General features: G+C 40.7%; 6 protein-coding genes across 6 annotated transcripts; 2 read left to right on the top strand and 4 right to left on the bottom strand.

Annotated features, from left to right (window-relative positions):
- Positions 1–2,611: 2,611 nt before the first annotated feature.
- On the bottom strand, positions 2,612–3,562 carry EAF02_007949 (uncharacterized protein; the record flags this gene model as incomplete). Its single annotated transcript, XM_038903997.1, has 2 exons — positions 2,612–3,265; positions 3,370–3,562. 2 exons carry the CDS (start codon positions 3,560–3,562, stop codon positions 3,078–3,080), a joined length of 381 nt encoding a protein of 126 aa, XP_038756278.1. The 3' UTR covers positions 2,612–3,077.
- A 53-nt stretch (positions 3,563–3,615) lies between these two features.
- EAF02_007948 (uncharacterized protein) lies at positions 3,616–4,004 on the bottom strand (the record flags this gene model as incomplete). The annotated part of the gene is made up of 2 exons (XM_038903996.1): positions 3,616–3,854; positions 3,917–4,004. The coding sequence occupies 2 exons, from the start codon at positions 4,002–4,004 to the stop codon at positions 3,616–3,618; spliced, it is 327 nt and encodes a 108-aa protein (XP_038756277.1).
- A 520-nt stretch (positions 4,005–4,524) lies between these two features.
- Positions 4,525–6,992, bottom strand: EAF02_007947 (uncharacterized protein; the record flags this gene model as incomplete). The annotated part of the gene is made up of 11 exons (XM_038903995.1): positions 4,525–4,756; positions 4,859–4,975; positions 5,055–5,842; positions 5,895–5,959; positions 6,078–6,092; positions 6,140–6,191; positions 6,279–6,397; positions 6,446–6,553; positions 6,612–6,619; positions 6,692–6,789; positions 6,843–6,992. The coding sequence occupies 11 exons, from the start codon at positions 6,990–6,992 to the stop codon at positions 4,525–4,527; spliced, it is 1,752 nt and encodes a 583-aa protein (XP_038756276.1).
- Positions 6,993–9,272: 2,280 nt separating this feature from the next.
- EAF02_007946 (uncharacterized protein) lies at positions 9,273–12,576 on the top strand (the record flags this gene model as incomplete). Its single annotated transcript, XM_038903994.1, has 5 exons — positions 9,273–9,963; positions 10,016–10,048; positions 10,097–10,361; positions 10,407–10,646; positions 10,698–12,576. 5 exons carry the CDS (start codon positions 9,273–9,275, stop codon positions 12,574–12,576), a joined length of 3,108 nt encoding a protein of 1,035 aa, XP_038756275.1.
- Positions 12,577–13,319: 743 nt separating this feature from the next.
- EAF02_007945 (uncharacterized protein) lies at positions 13,320–14,463 on the top strand (the record flags this gene model as incomplete). The annotated part of the gene is made up of 2 exons (XM_038903993.1): positions 13,320–13,869; positions 14,001–14,463. The coding sequence occupies 2 exons, from the start codon at positions 13,320–13,322 to the stop codon at positions 14,288–14,290; spliced, it is 840 nt and encodes a 279-aa protein (XP_038756274.1). The 3' UTR covers positions 14,291–14,463.
- Positions 14,464–21,564: 7,101 nt separating this feature from the next.
- On the bottom strand, positions 21,565–23,662 carry EAF02_007944 (uncharacterized protein; the record flags this gene model as incomplete). Its single annotated transcript, XM_038903992.1, has 3 exons — positions 21,565–22,600; positions 22,659–22,902; positions 22,983–23,662. 3 exons carry the CDS (start codon positions 23,660–23,662, stop codon positions 21,818–21,820), a joined length of 1,707 nt encoding a protein of 568 aa, XP_038756273.1. The 3' UTR covers positions 21,565–21,817.
- Positions 23,663–24,001: the final 339 nt, after the last annotated feature.

Genomic DNA, 24,001 nt, shown 5'->3' with positions numbered 1-24,001 from the left:
AGGAGAACAAGTGTACAGCATACAAACCAATTATACTACCTAGGCTGATTTCTGCAGTTCAACGTCCACCAGATTTACTTTTTCCTTCGTCCACCCTGACCATGTACCGCCTCAAGTTTCTGACTCGTCCTCCTCATGTCAAGTACCTTTTCTTCTTTCATATAATCAGCCCATTCCCACGAATCCTCCTCGCACGAGATCCACAAGATGCCGGAGTCAAATTCCTTTCTATTTACGGAAGATGAAATCCGCACATGATCACATCAAAGATTCTAGTGCTTCCTTCCATCAATTTAAAGTTCGAGCCTACATCGGATCAAAAACGTGAGTACAAGATCTCTTCGTACCAGATACGACGGACGAGCTAAAAGGATTGGCGGGAGTAACCTTGTCATTTCGTTTACCAATAAAACTTCCGGTTTCAGATCTTCAAGTTGAAGAGATCGATCTCGGTACTATTTCCACCCATTGACATCTGGCAAACTCGAGGTGGGACATAGCCGAACCTAGATGGGATGATTTGGCAGACGGATATGTATCGGCATTGGTCACGCGAGTGTAATTAAACCTTTCTTCTTGTTCTTCGACATTACCCATGGAATATGGTGTAGTTACACTCTCATGACTCTGCACATTTGGGGATGACTATGTTGGTAAGCCAGTTTCTCGCCACCAACCTTCTTCTAGCGAATGAAGATAGTGATCATTCCCGATCACCTACATTTTGTATCCATCCTCAACGTTTAGTAAGAAGGCTGAGTAAATCAAAAATGCCTCGGTGACTATCATACTGCACTATTAGGTGTAGTAGTAAATGATGCCGATCGCGAACTACATTATATATCACGCATCCGAGGACCTAGGCACAAGTTGAAGTACAACCTCACATGTGAAGCGAGGCTCTTTCCAAAGTATATCTGTCAGGACAGGCACATGTCTAGATGATAGCCTTGGATATTACCGATTTCCAGACACGCTGCCACAATTACCCCTCCTTGATACGAGTAGCGATGAATCATGGCATATTACTTTCACTTGGTCCCTGGACTTCCGCTGAATATCGCTTCTTGCATAGCTAGATGGCTAGATATTTTTTCTGGGTCTTCCATATGAAGGTAGGTAAGTAGGTATTGAAGATCACCTCAGCATTGCGATCTTCATCACTCCACATGAGGGTACTTGTTGAGGTAGGTAGCTTGGGCAGGTAACTAATGCTCCATATTTACATCGCTTCTCCAAACTATGGAATCGGGATGAGTAGAGATGAACATGTCCGGCGTTGTGGAAAAGGTCGGTGACAACTGGGTCGGATGATTGTTCATCGAAGGCGACTCGGTAGTACCTAATCAAGACGACAGATTTATTCCCCTCAACCCAAGTCTCAGCTAGTCCTTTTCTAAACCCCCCTCCTCCATCTAAGAAACCCTCATCTCATCTCATCCCATCCCACCCCAATCCCCAATATCCCCCCATCCCACAGCCACAGCCATAACCTCAACCCACACATCTGACAAAACCGTCACAATGATCTCATATCTCATTTTATCTCTTCATGTAACATGTCACAACTATGAAACATAGTTTGTAATAAAACATGGAAATGGGTCGATTATTTTTGGGTGGTGCGGGGTCATGGGTTTATGTGTGGATTTGTGGTAGGTATTGTTTGGTACTTGATTTTGATAGGGACGGGGATGGGGATGGAGGGAGGGGGACGCGAGGAAACAAGAGGAAACATGAAGGGTACTATATTATACCACATCTCCATATATCTCGAACCATCTATCCAGACCAAACAGCACAACATTCTTTTCCAGAAAACCAGATCGTTTCGTTTCGGTTCGGTTTCAATATCCCTTCATTTCCCTTTCCCTTTCCACGCTCATCCCAATACATCCTTCCAAAACATGCTTCTCTCACCCAATCACCGCCTAACTCAACCCAACCATGCTTATCCATTCTCTATCTCTATTCCTATATCTTCAATACTCTCTCCCCAGATCCCTAACTTCTATTTCCTCTCATATCATATAATCTCATCCATATCCACACCCACATCCCCATTGACATTCCATCTAAATACCACACTACACCACACCACACTTACCACCACCAAATGAAAAATTCCCATCCTCGCCACTAATTTTCAAACTTTACCAGCACATAAATTCCTCACAGCTTCCTCACACCCAACACCACACCCCCAATCTCAACCCCTCATTCCTTACCCCTACCCTTAATCTCAGAATCCCCATTTCTTTTCGCCTCTTTTCTCCTCTTCCCGTTCTCCTCCCCCTCTTCCCTCAGTCCCCTCCCTCCCCCCTCATTCCTCTCTCTCTAGTCTCCAATATCTACCCTATATCACAGTATACCAAATCCAAATCCAAATCCAATAACCCCAAAAGCATACTCAGATTATAATCATAATTATAACCATACATATCATTTCGTCTTTTATATCTACCTACTACGTAGTCTCCTTCCCCTCCCCCTCCCTTAATCTCCTCACTCCATATCAATCCTCAACCCCCCCTCTCTCTCCACCATCCTAGAATTTCCTAACAAAATATCAGTACCTAGTCAACTACCTATTCACAGAGAGAGAGAAAAACCAGGTGAACATTTTGCGTTTCATCAAGTAATCTTATTACAACTGCCTAGATTCGAAATTTGCATTCGAAATTGTGTATTCATACTTTTGTAATCTTACTTTTGTACTCACTGATATGCATATCTCCACACTTCGTCAACATATCGAGCCTGGAATCGATACAAATGTCATGATACAATAGAACACACCATCAACTAACTCCCTGGAGCTGCGATGTACAGTATACAACGGGCGAGATATTCTATCTTCACGACATGAATCTCCAGTGTCCGCCATCCTATTGATTTACAATATCCTCATTTTCTCCCCGAAATATTTTCATGGAGATAATAGTCCTTCGTCCCATCTCTAGTCCATTGAGTATATTATCGTCATGTATTATCATTTTCTATACCCCATAGCCGTACAAATATATATCTGTTCATTTCGTAGACACCAATGCCATATTACCTGTAACCCTCCTCATTTACCGTCCAATCGGCATCAATGCTCCCGCCACACTTCCAACCCCTCGTTCCGTCGCCAGCAGGTTAAATTGCGCGGCTGCGTTCCTTGTATCTGCGATTTCTATTTGAATTCCTAGGCCATTGATGTATGCGCGGGTTTTGGGGGATATAGGTCGCATATCTTTTCCTAGGCCGAGGATTAAAAGATCTATTGGAGAAGGAGTATGTTAGTCCAGGAAGTTTAGTTTTTTATGGTAGAATAGTTGAGGGGAAGGAGAGGATACAAATAATAGGAAAGAAATAAAAACATACCAGGTCTAGGCCACACACACCTCAGCACACCCCACGCCTCATCCCCGCACTCAAATTGACCCTTCTTATTAACCAATTCCAACTCCTCCCCCTCCTTCGCACCCCCAACCCAAGGGCTTCCACCCAAACGCCTCACCCCCCACCAACAAAACCCCAGCCCCTCCCCTCCATTTCCCACCCTTAAAAACCCCATCACCACCCACCTTCACACCACTATTCAAATGAAACCCATCGCTCAAACACGCATCAATACTCGTACTCGGCATCGGCGTATTCCCTAATACATCTAGCACCGAAAAATCCGTCTGTGTAGTTTCCGAAGAAGGCGGACCACGATCGTGAGTCGCGGGAGGATGTGAATGGGAACGCGAAGAGGGAGAAGATGTTCGCACGGAGGTTGGTTTGATGGGAGGGGAAGGTTTGCTGGGGACGGATTGGGAGTAATGACGAGATTGGCAGATGGAGTAGGGTACGTGATATGAGATCTAAATGGATTTTGAATGCTTGAATCTTGGTGTCAAACTCTGGCAAGAACCCAGTCTCGTACTTGTGCAGGTTGAAATATTCGACCGCGGAGCGATAATTGCGTTTGCGATTTCGGGGATGGAGGGGCTGATTTTGCGGAGGCGAGACATGATGTTTTTGTTTCCGCGGAAGTGTTAATTGCTTGATTGAAGGGTTTTCGTACTATTCAGATTGAACTCAGTTGCGATATTATCGGTATTCGTGATTTGTTAGTTGCTTGAGTGAGAATGTAATGAGGTTGTACAGAGTATGGTGAAGAGTTCAGATGGGACTTTGAGCTTTGAAAAGATTGGCGAATCAAGAGCTCGGAAGTCATGAACGTCATCATTAAGCTCTGTTTTGCCGATATTCACCCCGCTCCACGCATCTATTGGGCATCTTCTGAGTACTACAAAAACACAAAGATCGATGATTATTCTTTTCCATATAAATGATTAGTCTTAGAAACTCCCTTTTTCACCGTTGCTACAAAGGAGGACAGGTATTCATGAGTTGATGAAATTTCTGGCATTCGAAAGACGACATGACATATGGAATCTAAACCCAATCTTCTTAATCTATCATGAAACCTTCATCTACCAAGCACCATATACCTCTACCCATTTTATCTTCCTTCTTCCCATCTTGCTTCTAGAATGAATCCGTCATAGCTCCGTGGCTCGCATCTCCCACAAGTCTAGCATATTTCGCCAATACACCTCTATTAACCGCACTCTTGGGAAGCTTCCAAGACTTGAGTCTTTCTGCAATTTCTTCATCTGATACATCCATACTTAAAGTATTGGATTCGGCAGATATGGTTACTATATCGCCATTTCTTATCACGGCGATGGGACCACCGACTGCTGCTTCGGGGACGACGCTTGAGTTATGTTAGTGAGCCATTCTGTTAACAGAAGATTGGTATTGAATGGATACTCTATGCTGAGTGAGGGGATATTATATGAGAAATAATAATACGTACTGCCCTACAATGAATCCGTGACTAGCACCAGAATATCGTCCATCGGTAACAAGAGCGACATTCGTGAGACCAGCACCCATGATTGCTGCACTAGCTTTCAATTGCTCGGGCATTCCACTATTAGAAGTTAGTTTCTAGAACAAGGAAAGGCACAACAACGTCTAGGGACATTCCCAATGCTGCGAAAGAAACTTACGGTCCTCCTTTAGGTCCTTCATATCTCACAATCAAGACGAGATTCTCTCCGTGCGGAATCTCACCCTTATTCAATGCATGATCAAGTTCATGCTCTTTATCAAAAACCATCGCCTTGCCAGTAAACACTAGACCTTCTTTCCCTGTGATCTTTGCCACTGCTCCACCAGGTGAAAGGTTTCCTCGAAGAATCTGTAAATGACCAGTCTGTTTGATTGGATTACTCAAAGGTCTAATGAGCGTCTGTTCTTGTGGTAGTGATGGCCAACTTTCAACATTTTCCCTCAAAGTTTTTCCTGTAACAGTCGGAATATCACCATTCATCAAGCCCGCAGCAACGAGAAGCTTAATAACGGCTGGTGTTCCACCAATATTGTAGAGGTCCTCCATACAGAATCTTCCGGAGGGTTGTAGATCTGCCAAAAATGGGATCTTATCGCTTACTCTTTGAATATCGTCAATGGAAAGTGGTACTTCGGCTGTACCAGCCATGGCGAGGAAATGAAGTGCAGCATTAGTACTTCCACCAAGTGCCATTGTAATTACCAAAGCATTCTCAAAAGATTCCTTGGTCAATAAGTCTCGTGGTCGAATGTTCTTTTCCATGCATATCTTAATTGCTTCTGCGGCTTTAACGCATTCTCTCATCTTAGCTGGCGAATCGGCTGGATTTGACGAAGATCCTGGGAGACAAAGTCCCATAGATTCGATGGCGGTAGACATCGTGTTGGCTGTATACATTCCACCACAAGCACCAGCACCAGGGCAAGCATTCTGTTCATAATCTTCCTACACAATCATTAATGAACGATCGGATCCTACAGATCTATCATGATCTTACCATAACGTCACTTGGAGTTGCACCCTCAACAGCCGCGTGAAGTTTATTATAAGTAAATGCAACCACTAAACACAAGCACTATATTAAATCTGGACTGCAAACATATATATCAATGGATATTTTCTTACCTTGCTTCATAACAACTGCTGATATTGATTTCTTTTTTCATCAACTTGGAATAACCCTTCTTAATTGAACCTAGAGAGAGTCAGGCTTATGAATTATATGGTGATCAACAAACTGACCTCCATAAATCATAACAAATGGTCTATTATGACGTGCAGCAGCCATGATAACCTGTCCCAATGTTAAAACAATAACTTATATATGAGGAATTGAATTCTGGTAGTGTGTCTCCACCAAAACATCAAGGAGCGCACTTACTCCAGGCATGTTTTTATCACAACCAGGAATTGAGATATTTGCATCATGGTGTTGGGCACATGTGACAGTCTCGATTGAATCTGCAATGATCTCACGTGTCTGTAAAGAGAATCTCATGCCTGCTAGGCGTCAATGAAAATCCCTCAAGATAAGAACGTTCTACAAACCTTCTCCGCCCATAGTGATGGCATCACTGACTCCCACAGTGTTAAATTGCCATCCGAGCATACCTTGCTTTTGTACTGAATCTTTGACTAGCTTTCCGAGGTCATGTACTACAAGCATTCGTTAAATCGTATGCCTTGAAAGATCTCCTTATCTTGTGTCACTTACGATGCATACTATAATACTATGTCAGCTAAATTCATTATCGTCTTTGTGGTCGATTGCATATCCAAAGATAGAGAACATACTTGCACGGATTTCCTTCCCACCATACAGTAGATATTCCAACATGAGGTGCAGTCTTCATCATTTCTCGATTTGGCACTCCTGCTGCGTACAACATTGCCTAGAAACAGATTCAGTATATGTAATGATTGACCATGCTTTATATATTCTTACCTGAGCTCCTGGAAAGTCATGGCCGTTTGTAATTGTATGAGACCATCGATTCAAGGCCAATTTTCCATCTATAACAGTACCATGTTCTAGAGATGGAAAGTCAATATACCTTGGCTTGTCTGGTATTTGTTCATAATTTGAGGGTTCCATAATGAACGAAAAGATAACCTGTGATATCTTTTCGGGGGAGTGTTGATGGATGAAAGTAAAAAAAGTGTTGATGCAATTGTCTATCAACGGGTGGGTATCTAGAAAGGGAACAGAAAGGGGAAAAAGAACAATCAATGAACGAAGAAAGACTCTAGGGAATGAAGTATTTTAAGTAGGAAGAATACAACCACAAGGTACTGCGGAGTATCCTTTTTGAATTGTGGGGCAGAGAGAAAAGTCTGATCTTTTGGTTCATCAGGTTTGACTACTTTCCAATTGCCGCAGTGACAACAGGACGTTATGCAATAATCTTCATACTTTGGCATTCCTGCCGTAGCGCGGGGGACACATTGATGGTTGAGCCAGTGCACATAATCGATTGATAATCAAATCAACGATGGCTCATCATACCAACTTGCCAAAGCTGTACCCCGCGGTGGATTCACCATACTAAAATAATTATGGATAGATCGTATCCGGGATTGGGCAGTTCAGGAATAAGGTACGACCGGATAACTCGGGATTGGAAGTGGGAAGTGGGATGAGGTGACTGAGTCGGGAGTTTGTTGAATCTTGAGAAGAGAGATTCTTTGGCCTGTATGATATTACGGCAATCACACAGGAGTAGATCAACATGAATGATAAAGTGGTAATGCTAAGAAGGAAAGGGGGTCGTGTGAGTTTGTACTTGATAGAAGGAGAGAACTACCTGTGATTTGTGAGGGGTTCAACAATTATCTCTTGTACCCCCACCAACATGCATCTAAATTAAACCGAGATACCGAATTTAGTTTTCCGGTGTTTTGATGAACGGATGCTTACCGTTGATTGTTCATTTGAAGTCGTTCTGATTGGTGGGACCGTTTGGTAGTGTTGTTGTCGAATTTGTGAATGGCAGGTTGAGCGAGCGAGCGGTACATGAGTTGAAAGTCCAACGTGCTACTCAATATGGCTCACAGTCATGCTACCAGAACGAATAGTACAATTAGACGTTGACTAATAGGGGACGCGAGAAATATGATATTTTTAGCATCTTAGGTACCTTTGTCGATATCAGAATCGACAAAACAGAGAGCCGCAAGCTCATAATGGCTTTGACGATAAAGACGCAGCCTCACAAGCTGTCATGGTTATCTTCTTTTTCATCTCGATGCTAAGCTTATCTGACGCCATATACGAGGCCGGAGCGGGATGACATGCATAAAAATAGATTCAAAGATCGCTTCAACGGCATCTAATTGAGGATCACAATGCCTACAATGTATCAAGTTCATCTCTAAGTTCTAGGCCAAATACCGCAATGGGGATTTCTGACTGATAAGGGTTCAATATCCAAACCAAATCTTGAGAAACCATGACCTTGGAGCGGAAAGCCTTGCGGAATTCTAGCGTAATGAGTTTGAGAGTACCGGTACAACGAGGGTGGGTGGTGCAAGAGACGAAAAAGACACGGCCGGATGTGAGGCTCATCAACGACGCCAATAATTCCGTACTGTTGTGGACTTCCAATAGATAGTGGAGTATTGAGGTATACATATGTCTAATTCACATGTACGTCCGAAGCAACCACATATGCATCAACATGAAGTGGTAGATGGTTGGTGTAGATTCATGAATGGCTGCATCTACGAGTATTGCTTCTTGCTTTCTTGCTTGATAAAGCCGACCGCCGACATTCTTTAGCGTACCATGGTCTGTGCACTACTCGGTACTTCTAGCCAGTCGAGCCAGTCTTTGAGCCAGTCGAACCAGTCCAGTCCTCCGAATTTTGAAATCTCGTCGTGTCAAGTAGTTCACATTTGAACATCCAATATTGATAATGACTTGCTATCAATGTATATAACTGCACACACACCTCGGATCCTGTGTCATTCTATTATAAGGCAATTACATCGAGTGGGTGTCATCTCCGCGCCCAAGCTTTGCGGCTGAAAAGAAGTACTCCTGGTAAAGAGTAAGCAAGCAATGGATTATTCAATAAGAGTCTCGTGCGACCTTATCGGCTGCCAACTTATGCACGTCTTTTCTTCCGAACAAATGGTTCGATGAGAGCCTTCCTTTTGCGGAGGCGACAGCAAAAGGCATTCGGGGGCAGTGTCTGCCTATGTGGTAAGCTGATAAAGAATGAGAGTGCAAGGCTGGAAAGTGGTCATGATCGGAACATCCCATAAACATTGTAAATTGATTCAAGAGATCGTTGATTTCGTTTGATTATCGTTGGTTTTGTTGGTTTTCTTGCCTTTACACTTTGACAGGCAATCATCAATTGTCAAAGGTATCATGTCTTGTACAGCATCTTCAAGCGATTCCGACAACAGTGATAGACGACGCCGACCAGGTCCAAGACCCCCACCTCCTCCTCCTCCTCCTCCTCCTCCGCCATTTCAAGGGAGCAATAATAAATCAAAGAAGAAAAATAAATACGTAGCTCCTCAAGATACGATCGATAAACTTTGGTCTCGATTCTCTGCATCCAGATTCAGTAAAGCTACAAAAGTTTTACCAAATGCAGCACCTTTTGCGAAAGGAACATCTGCAAAGACCGTTATTGTTCCTCCACCTGGCCCGCAGAATCAGCTCGTTTCAGAAGACTTCGAAAGAGCGGTTCAAGAATGCAGAGCCAAAGTTAAGAAACTTGTCAAAGAATGTAGGCGAGTTAATATGCGTTTTCGTGACGCAAGCTTTGATATAGACTGGGACTTGAAATGGGAGAAAGGAAATTGTCTGAATACACTTGATGAGATAAGATTTGAAGTTTGCAAACGCGCTCTTATCAATCCTTCATCCTCCGGGCCGAAGGCTGTCAAGAGAGTTCACGAAATATTTGATAAGCCAACTTTCTTAGGAGATAAGATTTCTCCTTCGGATGTCAGACAAGGAAGTCTTGGGGATTGTTGGTTGATGTCTAGTTTGACAGCATTGGCAAATACGAAAGACGGAATTCAAAGAATATGTGTTGAATGGGACACAAGTCAGTATTGAGCATTCGCATTCTAAAGTCAGGTCTAACCATGTCGTCTTAGAAATCGGGATATATGGTTTTGTGTTTCATCGTGGTAAGTTTCTCCCTCGAACAATAAGTAATAATCGCTAATGGAAATTAGATGGTGAATGGATCATATCAATTATCGATGACAAGCTCTATTTGAAATCGCCAGATTGGGATTCACCCTCAGTCCATAGACATCTACTCGAGCAAACCGACCGAGAGGACGTTGAAAAAGAATATCGAAAAACATATCAAACAGGGTCTCAGTCATTATTCTTTGCTCATTGTAAAGATCCAAATCAAACATGGCTTCCTCTTCTCGAAAAGGCTTATGCTAAAGCACATGGGGATTTCCTTTCTTTGAGTGGAGGATGGATAGGGTAATACTATCTCTATCATCTCATTTATCAACTAACTTTTCATAGGGAGGGTCTTGAAGATTTGACAGGAGGCGTAACTACGGAACTTCTCACTTCGGATATTCTTGATACTGATGAATTTTGGCATGACGAAATTCTCAATGTCAACAAAGAATTCCTTTTTGGTTGTTCTACAGGTCTTCTCGATTATGGTTACGGCAATAGAGACGGAATATCTGAAGGGCATGCATACGTTATCACGGAAGCTAGAGAGTTATCTACTGGCGAGCGTCTCCTCAAATTACGGTTTGTTTTTCACATAGTGTTGAGGATTATCACTGATAAATTTATGTGAAGGAATCCATGGGGAAAAATCAAAAAAGGTAATTGGGAAGGTCCGTGGTCAGATGGAAGTAAGGAATTCACCCCTGAAGCTCAGATAGAACTCAACCACAAATTCGGAAACGATAGTGTCTTCTGGATTTCATATCAGGATTTACTACGCAAATATCAACATTTCGATCGAACTCGGTTGTTCGTAGATAGTCCCGATTGGCGATTGACTCAAGAGTGGATCAGCGTAGAGGTACCATGGAGATCCGAGTTTGAACAGAAGTTCACTATAACACTCAAGGAGGAATCACCAATAGTTTTGGTTATGAGTCAACTCGACGGCAGGTATTTTGTTGGTTTACATGGTCAATATCACTTCAGATTGCAGTTTCGGGTTCACGAGATGAATTCACCTGGTGAAGAAGATTACATCATCCGAAGCCATGGGAATTACCTTATGAGCAGAAGTGTGGTCGCTGAACTGAAAAGTCTCTCCGCCGGAACATACACAGTATACATGATGGTCATAGCAGAAAGGGATAAAGGTCTACAGAGTGTTGAAGATGTCTTGAAAGATGAATTAAGTCGAAGAGAAGATAATGAGAAATTGGCTACAGTCGGGAATTCTTACGATTTGGCTCACCAGAAAGGACTATCTCACATGGATGCAAGAATTAAATTCATAAAGGCTCAAGATAAAGCAAAGGCCCGGGAGTCAAGGATTGCTAAACGCAAAGTTCTTTGGGAGAAAAGGCATAGTGCGCGAGAGATAGTAAGGAAGCAAAAGAAGAAGAATTATGAGAAGCGTGAAGGTAAGGCAGAAAGAGATGCCGAGTGGGCAAAGGAACAAGAAGAACGTGAGCCGAAGGATCAAGGTGTTCAAACGGAGGATATTCCAGAAGTTCAAGTCGAGAAACAAGACAAATCAATACAAACTGAAGATCCTAATGAGAATTCGATAAGTACTACAATTGACACGCAGCCCATAAATGAAAGGGACAAGGCAGTCCAGACAGAAGACTTTACACCATCTTCTAATGAGTCTCAGGCAACTCCTGTAACTCCAGAGAGTAATGGCTCATCTCCTCATTCACCGTACACGATGATTCCGGAACCTGGCACCAATCGCCGTGAATCACTACCTCCACCTCCAAGCTTTGTTAATCTTCGTAGACATTTGAGTCGTCCACCAAGCTATGGTCGAGGACCTCCTCACCCAAGACCAGGTCCATATGTTACTTCGGAGGGGGAATCAAGTGCAAGTCCTCTTTCAGATTATGATATGTATAGTGACGATGATCCGACCCTTAAGCCACGAAATCAGCCTAACGAGCCCAAACCGCCAAAGGAAAAGGAAGTTGATGAAGATGAACCAGAGCCATGGAATGCGGTGTGTATTGTTGGTTTCAGGGTGTATAGTAAGGATGAAGGATTGGTTCTTGATATTTGCGAAGAGGGTATGGAGAAAGAAGAGACTGAGTTGAAAGAGGAGAATGAAGCTGGGATTGATGGTGATGTGGAAGATGCTGAAGATGACAAAAACACCAAGAAGACGGGGAGAAATGGGAAAGATGAGAAGTTGAAAGATACTGCAACAGGAGACGACTCAACACCTTCCGATTTCGCAACCAAAATTGAACCTGATAAAGACTTAAATATCGCCATCTCTGATTCACACAACGTGGTTACTGGAACTTCTTCGTCAGTCAACAATGACGCTAAAGATAATCCTATCGAGAAGCAACCCCAAGTAGCCACTAAGAGCTTGAAAATAGAGAAAGACGGCGACACTCAGCAGAAATCAGTACTGGTGATCTCAGAGGATACGAAAGATGACATTGTGAAGGAATCAGACTCTCAATGCGACATTGCAACATCGAGCGATTCTTTAACTCCCACATAATGCTCACACTCATTTATTTTCAGGTAACATTCAGTGTGCGATTTATACTTCAAACCAGTCCATCATGAAAACAACATCTCGTTAATTGGAAGTCCTCATTTTGAGCATTCAAGCAATTCAGAAAGTCTAGGCAGACATCTCTCAGCTCTATCTTTAGCAGAATTTTCGAACCATAATTCTAGTAATTACGTTCTCATAACTCACGACAGTCTTAATAATATCTATAGGTAAATACAAGTATGTCGGTATCAATCTTTTCAATGGATATATTCAGAGACTCTTCAATCAATACTATTTTCATTAGCTCGTTCTCAAAACCGAACATGGTTATCCGACCGGGTAAAATTCAATTGGGCAACTTACGGGGTAATTCTGAAGTTCAATTTAGCTTGCACACCGTGGACAATTTTCTATCACCTTATGGGTCTGATCTTCAACTAGGTACTGCTGTGCCTCTTCACTTCCCTGTCACCCCAACATAAAGGCGCCAAAATATGCAGGTCGTTGATCAACAGACGAATCATAGTGATACAAACTCACGCAGTTTTATTGTCTTGGCGTAATATTACGACACTTCTAATCTTCACTAGTTTCCTTGTTTCATTTGATTAGGAGCCTCTTTTTTGCTTCGTCGTGCTTTATTTAATGTTTCTAGTCTGTACTTTCTTTACTGCAATTAATTCATTTATTATTGAACTCTATTATCACTCCCAACAAACCAGAATCAAGGCTACACGATAAACATGGTTCAATACAAAAATCTCATACTTTTCCTTACCGTAGGCATGTCGGCCGCTTTCGAGAATTCATTACCCCTTGCCCTTCGGCAAATTCGACCAACGCCTCATCCCAATGAAAACTACCTCTACCAGATGTGTTATCCCAATTTAGCGAATATCAGTCTTCTCATAGGTTCAAACGGCGCTGAAAAACGATTACAAATCATGGCCAATTCTCCTTTCCCTTGCGAGCGCAGTAACTATATCATCTACGCCTGTCTCGCCAATGGTACATCACCTATTGATTTTCTCGCCGAGCAAGAATGTATCTGTCCATCCTCATTGTGGGAACTCGAAACAGCTTGTACGGATTGTTATCTCGCGCATGGATATCAGAATATCACAAGAGAGGAAAGTGATGCGAGTATTTCAAGTTTGAGTCAGGCGGAATGTACGGCCACACCTGTGCAACCGTTTACGAACTTTTTCTCGAGCGTCGATGCGTCGCAAGCGTTGACGACGCCGGATGTGGTACTGGGATCGGATAGATTTCCAAACCAGACGGCGGTTAGCAGTGAGTGGGATTTTTCTTTGGTTTTGTGGATTTGATCACGGGACTTTTCTATAGCTTTGGGATGCTCATCCCCTAGTCCTGGAGCTTTTCTTTCCCGCGCTCACGTATTGACTTTTCATACCTACGCATAGATTACTATACTGGCAATACTGCTTGGACGATAGGAAGTATTACCGGAAGTGCAACGGCTCGATTAACGAGCTACACGGCAACAGAGTCTAGTAGATTTACTCCCACGAGTACTGGAGCTCCTTATTCGACGGGTATGAGTGGGAGTGCAAGTGAGAGTGCGCAGACTAGTACTAGTGGAGCGGGAGGATTGAAGAGTAAGATGAGTAGTCCGGGTGGTGTTTTTGGGTTAGGCGCGTTGCTCATGCAGTGTATGGCGGTGATTTTTACTGCTTGGATCGCTTCGTGTTAAATGGAGTGTATGGAGTGTATAGAGTGTTTTAGGAGGCGAGTCGGGAAGCATGGGGTAATTAGCTAGTTCTAGAGCTGCTTAAAAATTATCAGAGTTACAGTGTACGAAAGTATGGATGGGCAGGGTGGGATGGGGGGTTACGGTAGATGTATTTTATGATTAGCTGGGTTAGAGCATACATGGAATAGCTGGTATTGATTCGTATTATTGTAGCTACTACGCACCGTAAATAGCACATTCGTATATGTAGATTAAGATTTCGACGGAATTTCATACGATATAAAAAAGATTATTCTTCTTACCCAATAATCGAATATCCGACACCACGGCTCACGATGCCAAAACAGCTATGCTATTTCATCGAAATCCCCGCAGAAGAGTGAAAAATGAGGATCTCAAGACTTACACATTATGAAAAGTACCTACACAGTTACCAACCTAGCATCACATCATTTCCTTCTTTCTACAAATAAATACTCTTTCGGATATAAGTCTTACATACTCGGTCATCATTCATCATTACTCAGATGCATGTCCAAGATTGTGAAATAATGATATGTAGGGAATGATAGAAATAGAAATAGAAATAGGAGACCTCGATAAGAATTATTTCCGTGTTGTCTTCTTGCGAAATTTCAACTTTTTCGCTTGTGGAGTTGAGGGGTTTGTGGTTAGGGGGTTTGGGGAGAATTTCTTTTCGGGGGGGAGGAGGGGTGTTTTTTTTGCTTTGAGTGATTGTGTTGGTTTTTAGGATGGGATTTGGATTGCAATTTTAAGGTTGATAGGGGATTTTGGGGTGGTGGTTGGGAAGAAGGAAGAAGGAGAAAGGAGGAAGAGGGTTGGATTTGAGAAAAGGGTGAAATGAACTATCGGGTCTTGATAATTAATGGGCCGTAGTAAAGGGAGAGGAATAAAGAACAATCCTTCCCATTTCTTGTGTGTATATATATGAATATTCACTTTTCAAGCTCAAATCATATACCAATAGGTACCTACTAGGTACTCAGTAATACATCTCCTCGCCATTCCCCCACACAAATTCTCACCCCCAACTTTCACCTTCACCTTTCACCCTCCCCTTTCACCCTCATCTTCCCTCCAACCCCCTTCCTCTCATCCCATCCCATCCCATCTCCAAACCCCTCTCATAAATCCTCTCCCTTCCCATATACCTAATATCTCTCTCCAAATACCCCCCTCTTACCCATCAAACACGACAAACATCCGCTCATCCGCTTATCATTACCACACCCAAAGTACCAACCGAGTAAGTCCCCACTTTTCCTCCTTTGCATGTATTCCAAGGTTTCCATCTATGATGATTAAAATTGTCACGTTGATCGTTACGATAATGATAATATACTATACCTATGTTTTCACACTCATTCCATCTGAGATATATATTACTGTGTAGATTTGTATTAGATTGTAATTGGAATATAATATAAACTAATTTTGTGATTTTCTAGGTTTTTGTTCTTCTTTCTTTACTCCTTTTTTCTCCTTTTCTTCGGTTTTAAGGTTTTATTAGTGATGCTTATGAGGGATACAAAAGTTGTGAGTGAGTAGATAATCAAGTATGAGAAATCGAATGAATAATTAATAAACATCCAAGAAAAATCTCGATGTTATTGTATAGTATCTATCATCTCTAGCTAATTCATCAAGTATTAAGTATTAAATCGATTCTCCTTTTCAGATAGATAGGTACCCAAGAATAGGTACCTAAGTACAAAAACATAAATCCATCTTAACAAATTCCCTTCCTCGAAATACATATCAAATATCAAATATCAATAATATCAATATCAAATATCAAATATCAATATCAAATATCAAATATCAAATATCAAATATCAATATCAAATATCAAATATCAAATATCAAATATCAAATATCAAATATCAATATCAAATATCAAATATCAAATATCAAATATCAATATCAAATATCAAATATCAAACATATCCATATTCACCCCAATTCAATTATTCTCCCGCAACAAAACATCATCAACTTCACCAAGAACAATTCCTCAATATCTCGAATTCCCATCTCCAATCCCTTTGATAACAATCGAGGAAAAATTAATAAGGACTCGATACAAAATGATTATTTTTATAATTTCAAGTATATTATTTCTTCACTATATTTACAATCTATCAAGCCCAAGCTCTGAGGTCTCAAAAATATAATCTTACCAACAGCCGACTCGACTCGGTAAATAGTTATCGATTCCCCTTAACAAACGCCCCACTTTTCGCATCGAACATTTCATATATGTATTTTCTAACTCTGATTTACTACTACGCCGTTTGTGAATTTCTCGCTAGAAGAGAGAGGATCTTAGATAGGGGATTAAAGCTCATGAATTTTTCTTGGCGATTTTATTATGTCGATTTTGTTTTGTAAATGTTAGTTATACTGTGATGAGAGATTAGTAGATCGAGGATTCTCTGATAATTGTTAGGAAGCGAAATTGGTGTGAGAGTAGAGGATATGCATGATTAGGTACTTGGTGATAGAACTAATTATATTAAGGAGGGAGGTATGTAGCTGGATAGATATCGAATATCGGATCGGTGGGCTGATATAAAACTGTTTGGTGTGAAGCGAATGTTGTAGATGAGTAATTTACGGAGAAAGATAACTGTATACAAGATGGTCCATATCAATCATCTAGAAGAGAATTTGATTTGTTAACTCGGATAATTATACGTGAAGTGATGTGTATCTGGAATAAAGGTAGAAGTGGTGTTGTCTGATCGATCTTGGGGTTTGGAGTGTAAGTGTTGGTGTAGAGAAGGAAAGGGATATGAGATTTAGAGCTTTAAGTATCTAAGGATGTGTTAGATACTGGATGTCAGTGGATGGTGGTAAAGGTCTTTTGTCTCTGAATGTGTTTGATAGAAAGATGTAGAGAGTGAAGTGTTGAAACAGAGTCCGAATGGGAAGTTCGTTTCTAATGATATTAAGATAGATATCGAATACTAATGATGAATAACAATATGATGAAAAGTAGATGATATTATGCAAGCGCAGGGTATCTGATAGTCCGGACTATTGAATACTCTGAATTATATATGATAAGAAATTAATGATAATAAAGGGATATTGATATTTGACTGAGTTGAATAGAAAGATGCAGAGTGAAGTGTTGAAATAGAACAAGGGGTCAAATTGGTCTCTATGACACTAAGATAGATATCGAATACTGGTGATAAATAACAATATGATGAAGAGTACGTGATATTATTCAATCAAATGAAAGGAGTTGTCGAACATCAGAAAGTTTGATAGAAGATGAACCTTCCTCATGAATGCGCATTCAATGTATGTAGTAAAAGACTTTCATGAAGACTGAGTGCTCAACGAATGGAAGAGAAATAAGCTAGGTGAGTTTAAAATGGCAAATGAGATTAGTAACTTGAAATGCCTTATTTATCTATCCAGTTAATCAATTTCAGAACATAGCAGATGGAATGAAGTTCGATGTTTGAAGCACAATGTTCGAAGCTGGAGGTTACCAAGCACGGAACAGATGAAGGTAAAAGAGCCGCAGCAGACAGAAGAGTGCGGACACAAAAGAATGTCACAACACCCCACCCTCTTAGTATCATACCCAAAAAACATCTTCATGAATATACAACTCTCGTCCTCAATTTGATTAATCTTTTGTATCATCATTCGCATCATGTATTTCTCCTTCTCAATCATCAATATGCAAATCGTAATCATGACCAGTAAGCCAATGACCCTCGTCTTGTTACTAGCTCCAACATGAAGTCTCCAAGGTGGGCCGACCTTTATGCAAATTGAGGAAGGAGGTGAACATCACCACCACCAAAAGTTCACCGAGCTAGAGGAGAGCTCTTTCCCAAACAGATCTCACTCCCAGCAAATCCGGGTATCCATCCAGCAAAAGTAAATTCATATCAAAAGAAATAATCCCATCAATTCCCGTCAAATATGACAAACATGAAGTAAGTTTCTCTTGCCTACTCTTATGTTCGGCGCTTGGTAATGATTAAAATCAAGCACCATGAATTACCGTTTTCTGAGCAATCTTTCAAGGGGACTTGTAGACAGCGGCTGCAGATATAAATCTTTTCCTCAATCTCATACGTTCTGATCCAATTCAACTTATCAATAGGGACTTTATCAATAGGGACTAACAATTACATCTTTTCTCTTCTTCTTATTTCTTCTTTGCTCTTTGGGACTGTTCTGACAATTGCGCTCAACAATGTTCGGGACTATTCTTCCTCACGGGACTGAAATATCACACTTAATGTACAGGTCATCACGCTGCACGTGAATTTCTTCTTGGCCACAACCCTCAATTTGTTCGTTTTGAACGTGATGGAGTGATTATTTGAAATACATATACCTATTAAAAGTTCAAAAATTCAAGAATTATCATCTTTTTGCGGCCCGATTTGACCATGTGAAGAGAGGAACAAGATTAGAAGCGTAGAATTTTTGATAGATTTTTCGAGGCAAAGCAGGATAAGATATTGGAGTTTGTATATAGGAGTGAGTTTTTGATGATTGTGGAAGGTGCGAAGATCGGTTTGGATAGCTGTAGCCGTAGCTTGCGTTGGGATAGAAATTGGGTGAACGAAGAGAATGGGATTGAATGGGAAGCCAAGATTGGGGGCTGAGATGATTGATTTTGACTAGATGTGATAGTAGAGACAATGGGAAACTTCAATGTGAGATAGAAATGCTACACAATTTGTATTTTGTGTGAAATAGTAATAATATTGAGATGATCTATATGTATCGTGCGGAAGTCTTCTCCCATCTGGGATTGGATATACTTCCCTTTACCAATGATTACACGATATCATCTTTCACAGTCCTCCATCTTACCTCAACCATAAGATAGATAGTTTCAGTTGAAATTTATAAAGGTATTCTGAGTTTATATTTAATTTTATAATACTCTAAGAAACATTCTTCTCTTCATAGGTATGGTATGCTGTACCGAAATATCACCATCATATTATATGTATCCTCATTATTTACTTCTTTACTTCTCTTACTCGCTCGATAACTCACTCGATAACTCTCTCTATATATCAAAATCCATGACAATCTTCTTGGATATAGATAGAGAGATGGGATAACGTTTATTCCAAATGAGCGTTAATTCATACCAAGTACCGAGTGTCTTCTCCCACTTTCTTACTTCCTCTACATACTCTTCAAACTTCGACCTTCGACCATCGACCCTCGACCCTCGACCAATATCAACATCAATACCAATACCGATTTCTCAATCAAAGCACACACACATCAACGTACTCATACATCTCATACATACAAATAACCAACAAACCTACTAGACACACATCACACTATATCACTCTAATAAGATTTCCAACTTCTCAACCACACAAAACGATTATCCCTCCACCACAAATTCCTCTCGAGGAAAATGCTTATTAGCTATCGACTTTAAATCACTCGTTCTTGAACCTCCACTCTCGAATTATCATCTCGACCTCATCCTCATCTTCATCCGAATCCACGTCCGAATTCTCGTCCTCGAACTCAACACAAAGACATAAAAGTTCCTCCAGCTCACCTACTAAATACCAATAAAACAAGACAATTACATCCACTCGATATATAATATAATATACAGAGAAATCATCAATACTCTACCACGTCTTTGTACTATAGTGAAGAGAAAGGAATCTGATCGAATCTTGATGATATCTTCATATCTTCATATCCTTATATCCTTACATCCTTACATCCATATCCATATCCATATCCATATCCATATCCATATCCATATTTATATTTATATTTATATTTAATTTATATTATATTTATTATTTATATTTATATTTATATTTTATAGTTATATTTATATTTATATTTATATTTATATTTATATTTATATTTTATATTTATATTTATATTTATATTTATATTTATATTTATATTTATATTTATATTTAATATTTATATTTATATGTGAATATTTATATTTTATATGTATATTTATATTTATATGTATATTTATATTGATATTTATATTTATATTTCATATTTATATTTATAGTTATATTTATATTTATATTTTATATTTATATTTCTATATATTATATTTATATCTTATATTTATATTTATATTTATATTATATCCATATCTATATCCATATCTATATCTATATCTCTATCCATATTTCAAATATAAATTCATATCCATATCCATATCAAATCCATAATCCCAACCACATACCCAACACCACCCACCAAACTACCACACCACCAACACCAGCAGATACATAGATATAACAAAACCCATACCACCATTCAACATTTTGCGCAAATCCATTCTTCAACCACCTACCTACTATCTACTACCTCCTACCTCCTACCTCCTACCTCCTACCTCCTACCTCCTACCTCCTACCTCCTACCTCCTACCTCCTACCTCCTACCTCCTACCTCCTACCTCCTACCTCCTACCTCCTACCTCCTACCTAAATCCTCAACCCCAGAATCCCCATATCGATTACTCCATCTCTCATCGTCACCAACAATAAACAATAACCATCCCCAGAAGTAACCATCCCAGAATAAACAATTCAACATATCCTGACAAGAGATCCCTACCTACCTAGTCACAAATCCATATGGACAATGTCCTGTCAGTTTGTGTATGCACTGGTGCACCAATCTACCTATAATCAAACCACCTACCACCAATCACCTAACTCCCAAACTACCAAGCAAAAACCATTCACCAGCATTCAACCTCAATCTCCACTCTCCAGAGTCCCCATCACACAATTGAAAATTCGCGTAAATATTTTTAACCCCTGCCTCCACGTCCTCTCTTCCTACCGCTTATCTCGCAACTCAGATTTCTCTCCTCTCCCATACCCTACCCTACCCTACCCTACCCTACTCCAAATTCCAATTCCAATAACCTCCAACAATCATCCTCTCCATTCCAAATTCCAATCAACCTCAATTCCCATCCCCATCTCTATCTCTATCCCCATCCCATCCCCTCTTCTTTCTCTAAGGTAGACTAAATCATAAATCCCCTCTCTAATCCCCTCTCTAATCCCAGTAGGAACAACACGCAGAACAAACACACAGAACAAACACAGTCGCTCGCAAAGGAAAGAGCATACGATACGAAATAATCACCTCACCTCACCTTACCTCACATCACAAACTTCTACGAGAAACTTACTGTATCTCTCGTGATGAATTCAAGTCCCGAATATGTATCAAAAAGAGGACTGAGATTGATATCCAACATATCCAACATATCCAACATAGCCATCACACAGTAACTCGACAAGAAAGGAAGATTTATGAAAATATTTGTGTATATATATATATATGTATATACATGAAATAACCGTACTAAAAACATCTCCTGCAAATAAACGGAGTGGATAAAAGGGTATAGTACCATATGCGCCTAACCCATCCCATTTCATAATGCCCCTTATATCAAGCACCCGCTCTTTTCATTCAACCCACTCACCCTCACGTCCGTCCCATCACAGCATTCGTAGCCAAAACCTCAATCCTCCTCGCATAAAGCTTCATCATATGACTAACCGGATCACCCCACACCACCCCCCTCAACAATTCATCCGAGACAATTTGCGCAATCACTCCATCATCCATTCGATCCTGCAACTTCTTACTTCCTTGCGCATTTCCCAATCGATCTACTCCTCGCAATAGAACAATACTTCCCGCAATACTCAAAGTGGCCTCGGGAACATGCCATATGGGTCCGAAATCCAGATGCGGATCGGGTTTGGAATGTTTCTCTTTCGTCGAAAGCGCATTGCTAGATTTGCAAGATTTGAGTCCTGATTTCAAGGGTTCGAGAACGGATTTTCCGGGCGTCGGAGTGGAATAGAGATCGAGTAGGGATCTGACATAAGCGAAATCTGCTCTTGCGACTAGATCGCCCTCGTTGACGAAAGACATAAAGATGGACTTGGAAGCTGCGCGGGTCTTTGGTTTTTCTAATGGTAAGAGTGAGATTGGTGGTGCTCCAAATGTAATACAATGGATTCGCTTGAAATATCCCGTGAGGACATTAAGCTCCGATCTGGCTTCGGGACTTGTGGAAAGCATATGTGAGTATAATAGAGCAGCAATGGCCCCGCCAGCGGAATGTCCAGTGATAAGTAAAGAACATTGAGTACGATTAGGATTTTCTTGCAGGAGACTTCGAAGTCGAGCTGCTATTGGTTTAATCCAGTCTTTTGCCGCACCCAAAAATCCAGAATGACATAAATTTCCTGGGTCGTCCTAACATAGAAGTATTAGTGATTGATAGAATTTCCTCATGAATCTAAGATTATCTTACTAAAAACCCCTCTGGGGACGTAGGCTTCGTCTTGACATTAACGGCCCAATCTGTGAATGAATGTGTTGTTCCTCGAATCGCAAATACAATTACATCTCGATCATCAATTGGTACACTTTTCATAACGGTCCCTGCCCTTCCTTTCGCATTTACTCTTGTCTCTTTTTCTTGTCCGGTAGGTTTTGAATAAACTTGTTCCGAGTATTGAGCTGCGAGGCATATGAGAGGATATGTATTAAAGTACCTGTTGGTTGTTAGTTCAAAGCCTTAATTCAAGGAACGATGGAAATCTTACAATCTCATTGGTTGAGATCCATTGGTAACCTTGAATTGGCATATGCATGAACCTTTGAAAAGTAATTTGTATGTGTCGTTTCACTCGATTTGATTTCCTTGAGATTTGCCTTTGATTTCTTACTCCGTGGAAAGAAATCTCGACTGGTTGTCTCTAATTCTTTTTCTTCCTGCCATACCGAATCACAATGTTGAGGTACTGTAAGCTCTCGATCATCCCCACTAAATCTTTCCTCGTCAATTGACGTGACCACCGAGCATAATTTCGAGGATAGAGTATCGTACAGCGCGGTCGTTTGATGATAATGATGCATGGTTTGTTGTGACATAACGGCTACCCCATTATTAATGGCAGCTACACATGGCAGATCATTTAATGAAGTCTCTGTCAATAGATTTGTAACGGATCGCAAATTCATCAACGCAACACCGTTTCGTGGTGGTAGAAGAGGGGGCGCCATGATGGTATGTGGTTGATATCTCGGTGGTGGTGATGGTGGTTCGATTTGAGTCACTATGCATCCTTGAGGTGCTGGTCGATGTTGATTGTATGCATTTGATATATGATGAGGACGTTCTTCGATATAAAACCAATTTGGTCGAGTTGTAGCTATAGCATGTGGTTGTCTTTGTAATTCATTTGAATCATCGTAATTTTGAGACTGGGATGGCAGTATTTTCTTTTTGTTTGATCTACCAAATAGCCCCATGTTGAAAAGCTTGTAGTGTCGATGAACCTTGTCTCAGCACCGACTTGCAGTTTGTTCCCTTTGAGACATGAACTGATCAGTTGTGGGTTGCACAATGGATTTATAAATGGGTTGTTATTCTTATGTACCTTGCAATGAATAGGCCATATGTTTCTTGGTAACAATTGCAATGATGATGAACTATCGACGGGGGATAAAGGTATTCATGTACTGGGGAGAATAGTACCTGGCAGGTAGCAGCAGAACGTTATATTATGGCTTTGAAGGTTAAAAGCCTCTACCGGGATATGAAAGGCGCATTATATATTATGATTCGTTGAATACTCCGCCTCAATTCTA

The sequence above is a fragment of the Botrytis sinoallii genome, assembly GCF_014898435.1.
Source record: "Botrytis sinoallii strain Bc 23 chromosome Unknown BSIN_014, whole genome shotgun sequence".
NCBI lineage: Eukaryota > Fungi > Ascomycota > Leotiomycetes > Helotiales > Sclerotiniaceae > Botrytis > Botrytis sinoallii.
The sequence above is the reverse complement of the archived record's forward strand: the minus strand, read 5'-3'. Positions and strand labels throughout refer to the sequence as shown.